The sequence below is a fragment of the Clytia hemisphaerica genome, unplaced genomic scaffold (assembly GCF_902728285.1).
Source record: "Clytia hemisphaerica strain Z4C2 unplaced genomic scaffold, Clytia hemisphaerica genome assembly, whole genome shotgun sequence".
NCBI lineage: Eukaryota > Metazoa > Cnidaria > Hydrozoa > Leptothecata > Clytiidae > Clytia > Clytia hemisphaerica.
In genome coordinates this window covers 1-12,014 of record NW_027104070.1, presented here as the reverse complement: position 1 = coordinate 12,014, position 12,014 = coordinate 1, and the positions used below count along the sequence as shown (strand labels likewise).

At 37.2% G+C, this 12,014-nt stretch overlaps 1 protein-coding gene across 1 annotated transcript; it reads right to left on the bottom strand.

The window, feature by feature from the left end:
• Positions 1–1,257: 1,257 nt before the first annotated feature.
• LOC136812484 (cell adhesion molecule DSCAM-like) lies at positions 1,258–11,852 on the bottom strand (the record flags this gene model as incomplete). The annotated part of the gene is made up of 16 exons (XM_067068985.1): positions 1,258–2,657; positions 2,920–3,090; positions 3,352–3,678; positions 3,994–4,272; positions 4,652–4,939; positions 5,153–5,335; positions 5,705–5,812; positions 6,095–6,326; positions 6,731–6,801; positions 7,260–7,571; positions 7,873–8,187; positions 8,725–9,030; positions 9,257–9,541; positions 10,175–10,444; positions 10,922–11,203; positions 11,565–11,852. Coding segments are annotated over 16 exons (5,117 nt in total), but the record flags the coding sequence as incomplete, so codon positions are not given.
• Positions 11,853–12,014: the final 162 nt, after the last annotated feature.

The window sequence follows — 12,014 nt, the reverse complement described above, 5'->3', positions numbered from 1 at the left end:
TGCCGTTAGATACAAAAGGAATATAAAAGAAACATGTAGACCTAATTGCTTTAAACCTTGGTCTGAACACGACCTTTGTCCTTGCCATTTACATAATATTCTGTTAGACCATAGTCATTATAAAAACACTGATCTTTTATTGTTAAAAGATAGAGCTTACATATCAAAATCGATTAATTTTGCAAATTTGATAATGTGATTAGAAAATAGACCAATCCCAAGAGGAGATTTTGGCAACGTGATAAAAAAGTATGCAAATCGCAGCTTGTCTTTTGTTTGTAACAGAAGAAGATTAAACAAAAAGCTAAAACAATACATTGCCAGACCGGGGTTTTTTATGATGACTATGGTTAGACTTGGCTTACAACATTAACATTCGGAGAAGAAATTCGGTCGGAATTTGGCTAAAACTATTTCAATTTGATTTCAATTAAACCCCTTCTCACAGACTCGGTAAGATTTTTTGAGCCAGAGGGTATAGAAATCACGGACTGATATTTCTGTGTTTTTTCTGGCCGGGGATTTGAATTCTAATTCAGTGGGAATGGAAAAAAAATATTTTACAGTAAGGAATTATTTATTTGATCATTTTCAGACTTTCAGTGGGGACAAAAATTAGAGTACAATTTTCCACTGGGGAGATTATCTTGGCCAATTTTATTCAGTGACAGGGAGTCCCACTGGGTTTGTGAGAAAGGGGTGTAATTATCAACTTATCACATTCCACAACTCGCTCTAGAATTAGGATTATAACATAGCTCCGGTATCTCAATTAATAAATAAAGGTGAAAATTTCGTATGAGGACTTGCAGAGGATATAATGAGCCCATGATGTGATAATATATTGATCACGAAATTTAACTTGATGATTTGTGGGAATCAAATGTAAATGTAATGTTTAAATGTAATGTTCTTTTTTTCTTTCTAAATATCCAAATTTCAAATAAATAAACTATACATTTTGACGCTTTTTTACAAAGAAAATTCTTAAAACTAAAAATTGGAAAAAAACTATTCAAGGAAAATCCTAGACTTGACATTGAGGAAATCTTCAATCTGTAGAGAAATAATACTTAATGTTGGGACCAAGAGACATGGTCAGCCAACTGTTTAGAGAAAAAGATTTTGGCGCAAAAATCACAAAACTAACTTCACTTTTTAGCTACGGAAAGCTTAGACCCAGACTAAGCTTTTTGGGCACTTTGTCATTAGATCAGGCTCTATATAATCTTTTTTATCTAGACAAGATATAAAAATTTAGACCAATGATAATGTAGGATTTTCTTTTTTAACATAGCCATTCAATCCATCATGTTCATATTCATCTAAATCGTCCGGATCTGATTCTTCATCTGAATCAGTCAGCCGGACAGGTAACGGAATCTTGACTGCAATATCATTCGAACTTCTCGGTTGTTCAGAGAAATTAGTTAAAGCCATTAAATCCAATAATTTCTCATGCTCAGCAAAATCAAATTCTTCATTGGTTTCATCCAGAGTTAAATCATCCATTGATTCTTGTAAGTAATTCGGAATCTCACCATAATTCTGTAACCCGTATTTCTTACCGAATTCAAAAGCACGCCGTAACTCACCTACAGAGCTACTACACGTTGACGAAACTGAATCAAATGAACGCGTAGCTTTCTGTAACGCATCCCGTACTATCGCTACGTGTCTCTCAAGGGCCGGCGTATTGCTCACATTTGCATGATTCGTCAAAATTTGTTGCTCCTCTATATCTTCTAATGTTTTTAATAACAAACTATCTAAACTTTTACGATTCCGTTTTCCACGTCTCGGTGGTTCCCCCTCTTTCCGAAACAGCGCACGTGGTGCATCCGAGTAATCCGATAAACTACTTATAATATCCCGATAATTAGGCGGTGAGGGTTTACTTGGATCACCCGTTTCGGGTTCATTGGAATAAAGTTCGTTATACTCTGGTGGGCTGACTGGTAATTGTTCTAGTGGTTGGATATTGTCTTTAGGAGCTGCTTTTTGAGAATTGACTCCACCTCCATCAAGCTCTGTAAAGTCTATTGAATCTTCCGTAAGAATACTATTCCGTACGTTATCATCTCCGGTTGCGAATCGATTACCGTATCCATTTTGTTTGAGAGCCGTGTTTCCACACTGTTCTTGCGATTGAAAATATTTCTCTATAATAGACGGAGTTGATGCGTATCTACTTGATATGGGTCTCTCTGCCGTGTTATTATTAGCCTGTGTTCTCGGAGGAGCTACCCTCACTCCGACGTCACTCCCCGTACCTCTCTTGTTACCGTTTGAAAGTTTCGGTTGCGGATTACCGGCAGCAAAGGAATGATTATCCGGTGTTTTACTTGGCGTAAAGAGTACTACCGGCTCAAAATCATTAAATTTGTTAGTGTTTTGCATTTTTGGTCGTCCCAGGCTCCCGCCGGACGCATTCCCGTTTTGTTGTAAAGCGTTATAATTGAACGCAGTTCCATTGCAATATTTCATCTCTATAGTATCGTTTGGTAGTAACTCATCTTTCATATCAAAGGCTCCACTGTGTCGGTTTTGTTTGATATTCCACGGCCACAAAAGGCCAGGCTCGCCGTATGGAGCTGGGTTATATTCTTTATGTTGCTTACAAGAGCATCGGCAGATTAGACGGCTACAACGCGGCTCTGAAACATAAAATTGTAGATAACAATAACTGTCAATCAAACATCTAAGATTAAACAGCTCAAACATCCAAAAAGAAAAATCTACTGAAAAGTGCTAGGGAATAAGAGAAAATGATCTTCAAAGGAGGAGAGAAATAATGCTAGAATGACTGCGTTTTGAGGGCTTTGGAACTTAATTAAGTTTGTTTAGCTAAATATCTGCACGTAAGAACGATAGAAAAGAAACTTTTTAACAGAATTGAATGATAGCCTGAATACATACCTCTCATTCTATGCTCCTCGCGATCATACGAAGCGACCAATAGTAACACCATCAATAGCGTGACAAAGGCGACAGCTGAGATTAAGATTGGTTTTAAGAACCGTTGTAAACTGCTCGGCTTTTTATTTTGTTTTTGAGCAACCAACGGTGCAGCGTACATCTGAATGACAGCTAGATGAGAAAAGAATGATTTGAGAAATTTTAAATTTTCCAAGAAAAAAGTGACCAAGAAGCTCCATCTTTTCGTATATTTCATATGATTTTTACATAAAAATACAGATGCAAATTGGTTGTCATATATTTTTATCTAGTGATTCATCTCTGATCGTTACGTCTCTATAAGCTCATAAGTATAAGGGATTTATTCAGCACCATACAAGAAAAGCCTCAGGAAAATTTTCATAAATATCTTGTTCATAGAATTTAACTTACATCCTGATTCGAACGCATTATTCGAATGCGCGATGATAAATTTCATTGATGACGTCATCGACCCTATACCAATCGCATTCTCAGATGAAACTTTGAAATAAATGACATCATCATATGTCACATTGCTGATACCAAACCAGCCTTGATGGCCTTGAACCGAGTCTTCAATCCAATCAAAATGTTGATTCTCAATGATGTAGAACACGTGATTCTTTATTGTTGTGGAACCACCGTTAGGGCCCAGGACCCACGTAATGTTAAGTGTATAAAAATCATCCGTTTTGTGTACAAGGCTTGATGAAATTTCTTCAGGAGGAAATGGTGGAACTAGAAAGAAATGGAAAAATTGAGATCAATATTTGTTGCAAGTAAAGATTTTCAGGAGAGTTAACCAATCAATCAATTGGCTGTTTCTGTAACTGAAAAGCTACACCAGCTAATTCTTTGGCACGATTGTAGGATTCTTAGAGCAAGTCTTACTTCACTTGTGGTGAAGACAACACATCACACCCTGGTTTCCGACGACCACCAGGAGAGTTGGTATAGACTCGATGAGAGTTTCCTAGATCTTAAGATCTCCTAAATCTTAAGAAGTCTTTCATTCAAAAGTATTGAGAATTTGATAAACAATTTATTACAAACCTTGAACTTTCAGTTTGACAACATTCCAATCGGAACCGTACGAATTCATTGCCGTACAATTATACTCCCCTTCCGCATCTTTGGTTATCCGGTACAAAAGCATGGGTTTGTCTTCTGCCATCCAACGTCGTGTGTTGACCGGATTGTTTCCGGAGGGGTGGCGGTTTGACCACGTGATCATGGGTTTGGGGTAACCAACGGCTGTGCATGGAAGACTGACGTCACTACCGATGGGTTTATGAATGATGAAATTTTGAGGGGTAATGATGCGTGCAGGTACTGATTTGAAAAAATGATTAAAAATGATTTTAATATTATTAGTTCAATAATTCAGCTTAATCTTGTAAATGTACGTGAACTATAGTGTATTAGCGTAAAATACAGTGTTAATCAACAGTGTTAAAAGAAGCCTGGTTGCAAACAATAAAACCTGTTAATTGTGTCATTCTTTTCCAAAAACCTGACAAATATACTACACCTTTGTTATAAGAATAAAAGGTTAAGAACATTCCAAGGCTTCATAGACTCAACTTGAAACTAAGAAAGAAACATTTTAAAAACATATTTAGCCTTAAAACTCAAAAATTAAATAACATCCGAATACTTCAGAAATTTTGGATATTCTTATTTAAAAAACCGTGTACAGCCAAAATCTTACCATGGGTAGTGGTGCGGGCAATACGATGTTCCGTAAAGTTGCCTTCCCCTTTACTCGTGACAGCACTCATCCAAAAAGTGTATTTCCGCATCACAACCAAATCTTGTATACGGTACTTGACCAAATGAGGCTGAACAACGGATTTCCGTTCATATTCATCGTGTTCCGACTTGAAATAGATGTTGTAGTTGAGGATGATCCCGTTCTTTTCGAGAGGAGGACGCCATGTGAGCACGATTTCTTTTGGATTCGCTGGAATGGCTTTAAAATCAGCTGGCTTTCCTGGACCTAGATATTGAATAAGACGAAAAGACGTTCTTTTTTCTATTCATAAATTAGACTTTTCCCGAAAATCAATTAACGATAAAAAGGGCTACCCAAAACCATGAATTGAAAAAATATCACGAATCAAGAAACTACGAGGGGACAATTATATTTTGAAAGTACTCCATAAGTATATAGACTTAGCTCAAGGTTATATCTCCAGACATTTTTACTCACGGTCTTCATAAGTCACTATATGTTGCTCGGTACTTGCCACGCCCAAACCAATCTTCGTGTAAGCAGATACACGAATCTGATATCTCGTAAACGCTTTCAAATTCGTCAGAGATGCTTGCAATCCTTTGACAGTTGTCTGATAATGTTCTGAGCGCTCAATATCTGTGTATTGTACAGTATAACCTGGTGAAAAATAGATACAAAGTTATGGTTAATTTAGGTGTCATTAAGAGTCAAAAGTTGTTCATTATTTTGTGTCAATTGCAGCCTATATCCAATAAGTTGAATGTCTCAGTAAATTATTTTTACAATGGCAGGGGAAGACGAGACTTTTAAAAACATTCAGCTCTCGCGTGATCTTCTTCCACATTTTGGATACTATGGGTAAATTATCTCATTTTCAAACTCGCAAAAAACTGAAAGGAGATATCTTAGCTTAAACACAGTACCCAAGTTCGATATCATCATTCAAGTGCACGACAACCGTCTACTGTAAGTTGGTAAGATGATACAAACACAATTGTGAAAATGGGCCTTGAATTAACCAATTACCTTTTAACACACCATTGACAGCATTTTGAGGGATAGCTTTCCACGTGATGACAATTTGGTGTGCAGAAAGCGCATGCGCCTCCACCGATGTCGGTGCTTGTGAAGGAACTGAAAGGGACCGATATTGAGTAAGAGATGAGGAATGAAAGTAGAAGTAGTCAAAATTCAAAATTCAAACTTGTGAACTTCGCTTAACGGCCAATTCTGACCTACGGAATTATAATATACAATCCGAGCCTGACTTTATCTGACCGTACCTCCCGTATGATTAATCTGTCAGTATAGTAAAACAAAGGTTGTTAAAAATCTCCTGAGTAGAGCATTAAACCCATATTCACAGAAAAATGAATATTGTATTCTTGAAATTGATGCAATGGTGATTCTTCTCACCTCCTTCTAAAGTCGTTGCATAAACGGGCGTTGAGGGTGGTCCAAGGCCCACCTTAGTGGCGGCTTGTAATTGAACTTTGTATGCAGTGTATTGATAAAGGTTGGTAAGCGTGTATTCGGTCACAGAGGGGATGTTGACAATTTTGGTCTCCACGACAACAAGAGAGGAGGTTGGAGTGAAAGAGATCTGGTAACGAGTCAGGATTCCGTTTCGCGAAGTTTTTGATGGATGCTAAGAAAAAAGAGAGAATGGTATCGAGTATATTGCATACAGTGGAGTAGCTCAGATACTTATTAAACACCAAATTCATCCTTTATCAAACTTTATCAAAGCACAAAAACTAAAAATGTTGAATTGTTCAATCTCCTGACAACTTATTATTTTTTAAGACCGATAATGGATCTAAAGTGTTTTTTGAGTAGTCGAATCAACCTTAAACGCGCGGTCTACTTTTGAAAAGAATGATAATGAATTAACAAGGAAATGACGTCGAGATTCTTTTTCTTTGAAAATGTGAATATATCGACTTCTAGGATTTTTACTCCATTCCTTCCTGATAAACTTAAACCCAGTCTCCTTAGACCCAGTCTCTTCCCTTTTAAATGTTGAAAAGTTGAGTAAAATGGTTTTCTAACCTTCCATTGGAGTAAGAATTTATCTTTGGCGATTGCGACGATAGTGACATTCTGTGGTGGCGATGATGGTGCTAAAATGTGTGGAACAATTGAGTGATTTGATAAGAAAATTCTGTGCCTGTTCTGACTCCTCGTCAAGTCTTCTTGATACTATGGGTATTGTTTAGCTGATTTAAGTTAAAATCTATTTACGAGTTTGAGAAGAAGACAGTGGGTATTCGAATTCTGTTGTTTTCGAGTCAGAAAATTCAGTGGTGATGGAAAAATAACACAATATTTTGCAGTGACGGTTTTTTTATTTGATTATCTTCAGTGGGGACAAAATTTGAAGTATAATTCTTCATTGGGGATGGTATTTTGGCCAATTTTTCCAATGGGAGAGGGTCCCACCGGGTCTGTGAGAAGGGGGTGTCCTTATGTTTGCTCCATCCTCATGTTAGCTAACATAAAAAGGACCAACATGATATCCAATCTTAAGGACGTAGAAATCTCAAAGGTCTCACAACATTTTAATGTTTTGATTTAATACCTTTCTCTTTGGTGCTGAACAAAAACACGTGACTGTAATCGCTGAATCCAATCCGATTTTTCGCTTTCACTCTGACCATATACTGTGTACCGGGGTGTAAATTCAGAACACGGTACGGAACACTAGAAACTGCGACGGAGTACGTCTGAGCATCTGTCCATAGGATGAGATCTGATTCATCGTTTTGGCGTTTGATTTGAATAATGTATTCAGAGATGTCTAAGTTTCCATTGTAGCCTGCTGTCCAGGATAATAGCATTGAATCTGGAGTGGAGTCTAGTTGGCGAATGATGATTGGTTTTGAAGGCTTTTCTAGAATTATAAAAACGTTTTACCGGTTTTTGAGAAATGTCACTCATAATAAACCTGAGGTTACAAAAATGAAAGATGCATTTGAAAAGGATACATTTGAAAAGGTCTTTTCAAATATTTACGAGGGGAACCGTCATTTCAATGTTGGTTAAACTTTTAAAATATCAACTACCTCGTTCAATAACTTTCACCCTCGTTTGCACTGACTTAACAAAAAAATCAGCTAAAAAACAGTGAAAAATATACATTATTTTCTTCGATTTTTGAAAACATGACACCAGTTAGTTATTGGATCACTTACCTTCAACCATGATGTGAAAAAACTTTTTATTTGATCCATACAAATTTCGTCCCATGCATTCATACGTTGCATTGTCACGTGTCAAAACATTCTTAATAACCAACGTGCTATTCAACATTGATGTTTGATGTAAAGCACCGATATTTTCGTTAGTTTCAATCTGGTATTTGGAGTTTCGGTTATCAATTAATGCCCCATTCATGAACCATTTCACAGAGAGTTGTGTCGTGCCAACTATTGAACATATCAGATGGACATCACCCCCTTTTTCCATACGGGCGATGGTTGGTGAGGAATGAACCACTCTCGCTGGTACTGCGGAAGAAAGAAAAGTCATTTAAGCCATTAAAGAAGTTCAAAATTAATCATTATAGCAGAAAGCTGATAAACCTAATCAGCTCAATGTCCCTCTATCCGGAGCATTCATGTTGATAAGCTGGACAAGTTTGTGTTATTACAAATGTGCGGCAAAATTAGCGTTTATCGGGCATACCTCAAGGTTTGAGTGGTTCAGTTTCAAGGTCACATAGAGGCCTTGGTATTGACCAAAATGGAAACACTTCTGTCAACACGGCTACCATAGATTTAAAGAAAAGAGAATGATAGAAAATTTGATTTAGCAATAAACGTAAAGAAATGTTTAACAAAAGCTACAGTTGACGCCCTCTGATTCATAGATTTTCAAGGGAATTGAACTTTCATCGAATAAGGGAGCGTCGTTTAGGAGAGTTTTGCTGACGGTGGCTTTGAATTCCATCGAATAATGGAGCGTATAGGATAGTAGAATTTCGAATTAGAGAGCACCAACTGTAATGGTATCGAAATGAGCGTGTATATTGGAAAGTGACTGACCTTTAACTTTAATATGCGCAGTTCTTGACATCTTGGGTGGAATGAATACCGGTTGTTTGGTATCAAAGAAAGCTTTACATGCATATTCACCATCATCCAGTCCTGTTGTCATGGTAATATGAAGTGTACCATTATTGAGTTGTTGTACTCGATTACTCAGTTGGATGGGTTCAAAGAAATCATCAGGAGATTTTTTCATCCAAATGATTTGCGGTGCTGGAAATCCCGTTGCCAGGCAGGCCAAAGATGTGGAATGTTTATACAACACTGAAGTATCTTTCGGTTCATCTTTAAACAGGGCTTTTTCTGAAAAAGCAAAAGTAAAGATTAGACAAGAAAGTTATGGTTTCATTGGATTAGATCATCCCATAGCCTTTTTCATACTAAACAAGAAATATTTCTGGCTAGTACGTCATTTCCAATCAATCAGCTAAGGTAACGGGAGATGAGAATCCAATCGCTCCTTCTCCAAACATTTAGATCACCATTCAAGTTAAATAATATCGAACAAATTTCAAAGACGTCAACTTACCATAAACGACAAAGTCTTGGAAGCGCGACATTTCTCCGGCACGATTACGCGCAATGCATGTATATCGACCATGATGCTTTGCGTTCACTTTCTCAATGAAAATATTCGACGTATATCGATTTCCAATTTGTTTTTCAATTCCATCAATCTGATTGGCTAATATTCCATCTTTGTACCACGTGATTGTGAGGTCATCTGAACTTCCACGATTACAGGTGCAAGTGAACAGGACACGGGATCCCGCAATCGCAGGATCCACTTTGACGGGACTGATAACTGGTGGTTCTATTGGCAGAAGGTAAAAAACAAAGAATTTCAACTAGAACAAGTCATTTAGTCCGGGATAAGTTATTCGCCATGTAAAAATCACCAATTCTAGGAGCAACCAATCACTACAGTTTACTAAGAGGTTTTGTGCACTAAATTTCAATATCATTTCGTAGAGGTCAATAGACCTGTGAAATATAATTCTATGAATAAAACACACAATTAATCTTTTAAGGAGTGCTCTGTTTTATCCCACTTCCACCGATCTTATGTCATGATAAAGAAATCCAAAGCTATAGTGCAGTGCAGGGAATACAGGGTGCAGAGAGAAAGAGCACCTGGGGTTTAGCCTGTATCGCATTCTTCTCCTTATAAAAAAATTGCGAAGTACAACACGGCAAAATCTTTGAGAAAGAATTGCTCGTGGTAGGGGGGGGGGTAGGGTGGTACTTGCTTCCTGGAAAGAACATATGGAGTTGACTCTAGAACGAAATCGAACGGGGAATCTTATTTGTTCGAATTACAGAAAGATTCGAAATATAGAAATCATTTTGAGAAGGTTTCTCCTTGACGGGGACTAAAAAGCTAGAATTATAGAAAGATTCGAATAATGGGAGTTTGAATAACGGAGGGGGGTGTGGTATAACTTACCAATTGACTTGACGTAAACTTTTTTCGAAGTTCTTCCAAAACTATTCTGCGCATGACATTCAAATTCTCCCTCCTCATTGGCCGAAAATGAGCCAATCAGCAGTGTCCCATTTGACAATACTTTCATGGACTGGGAACTAGTCACGCGGCTTCCCCATCGCATCCAACGCACGAGAGGTTTTGGTGAACCTTTCACGTTACAATGAAGTGAAAGTGGTTTTCCAACTAAACCTTCTTTCATCGATTCGAAATCAGTGATTACCGGCTTCCCTAACAAGAATTAAGAAAGGAAAGTAATTTTAGGCAACGCAGTTGTCCGTGTTGGTTTTACTTACTCTGAAAACGTCAGCAGAAAATGTATTTTACATTATTTTTAAGGATCATAAGAAGGTTCATACTTTTGATATTTAAAATTCAGGAATTGCTTGAGAATAATCAAAACCTCAAAATTGAAAATTCAGAAGAATCACGAGGCTCATTTCGACTTATGTAATTCTTATAAAAAAACTAGGTAGTTTCAGGCATGATCTCATACTCTCTTATTCTTTCAGTACATAAACTGTATTGGAAACCATTAGCAAAATTGACCAAGAAGTAAATGACCTTGCTAGTTATATAGTTTTCTTATGACGATGTTAAAGATGATAAAAATTTTGATTTGTTGGTCATTAGTTAGGACAAGCAAAGCAATACGTGAATAAAATTCAAGCTTGAAGGAAGAAGAAAAGTTGGACAAAATTAACTCACCCTCTATCTCAATATTGACATATTTGGAATCTAAGCCAACTCGATTTTCAACAAGACATTGATACCGTCCGGACATGGCCATCGTAAATTTAAAAACGCGAAGTTCAGAAAAAGTGCTATTTGATTTTATCACGATATTTGATGATTCTTCTACAGGGCGATTTTCATAGATCCATGTTTGTTTTGGGCGTGGAAGGGCGGTATATTGGCACGTGATTGAAAGGGCATCTCCTTCGTTGGGTGATTGGTCGGGTGAAATAAAAGTTACGTTTGGCAGAACGGCTAAAAGGAAGGAAAAATTATAGAAGATTGAAGGCACTCAAGACTAAAAGATTAAAAGCTCATCGCTACCCCGAATAAAGAAGCTTTAGCATTTTTAATTAGCTTTTCATGGCACTTACAAATCTCTTATTTCAATGGGATAAAATTTCGCGGGAATTAATTAAATAAAGTTCGCAGATCTTGAAGACTTTGATGTCAGCTGCAAAAATAAGGCCCTAGCCGTGGTATATTTTTTAACAAAAGACCTCTTTTAGCGATATATTGATAATAAAAAATTGATTTTTGGGCAGATAAAGCTTAGTCCAGGGTTTATTAAGGTCAGTGATTAAAGACTTCTAACGTCATTTTACTATATACTTACAATCTACAACGAGTTGAACTGAATGTTGAACACTTTCAAAATGGTTGAAAGCAAAGCATTGGTAAGATCCTTCATCCTTTACATCAATATCTTGAATCTCTAAGACACTGCCAACACCTTTCTCACCACTCGTTATGGTGACATCAGTCTCTGACGAAAGCTTTTGACCGTTTTTGAACCAATGGTAAATGATGGGCATTGAACCGATAGCTTTACATTTGAATCGTGCAGATGTTTGATCGTCCTTGACGTGGATGGTTTCCGGTTTTTCGATGAAAGCTAGAGGTACTGGAAGCAAAGAAAGAGAGTATATAAGACTGGCGTTCGTTGTTTCATCTAACGTTTTGTAGATAAGCACTTATTGGGGCGTTGCTTAGGCTTTCTATAATCTGGTTGACACTGCTTCGAAACAGTTGGTGATTAGCTTGTCATGAAAATTCTTATGTTTTA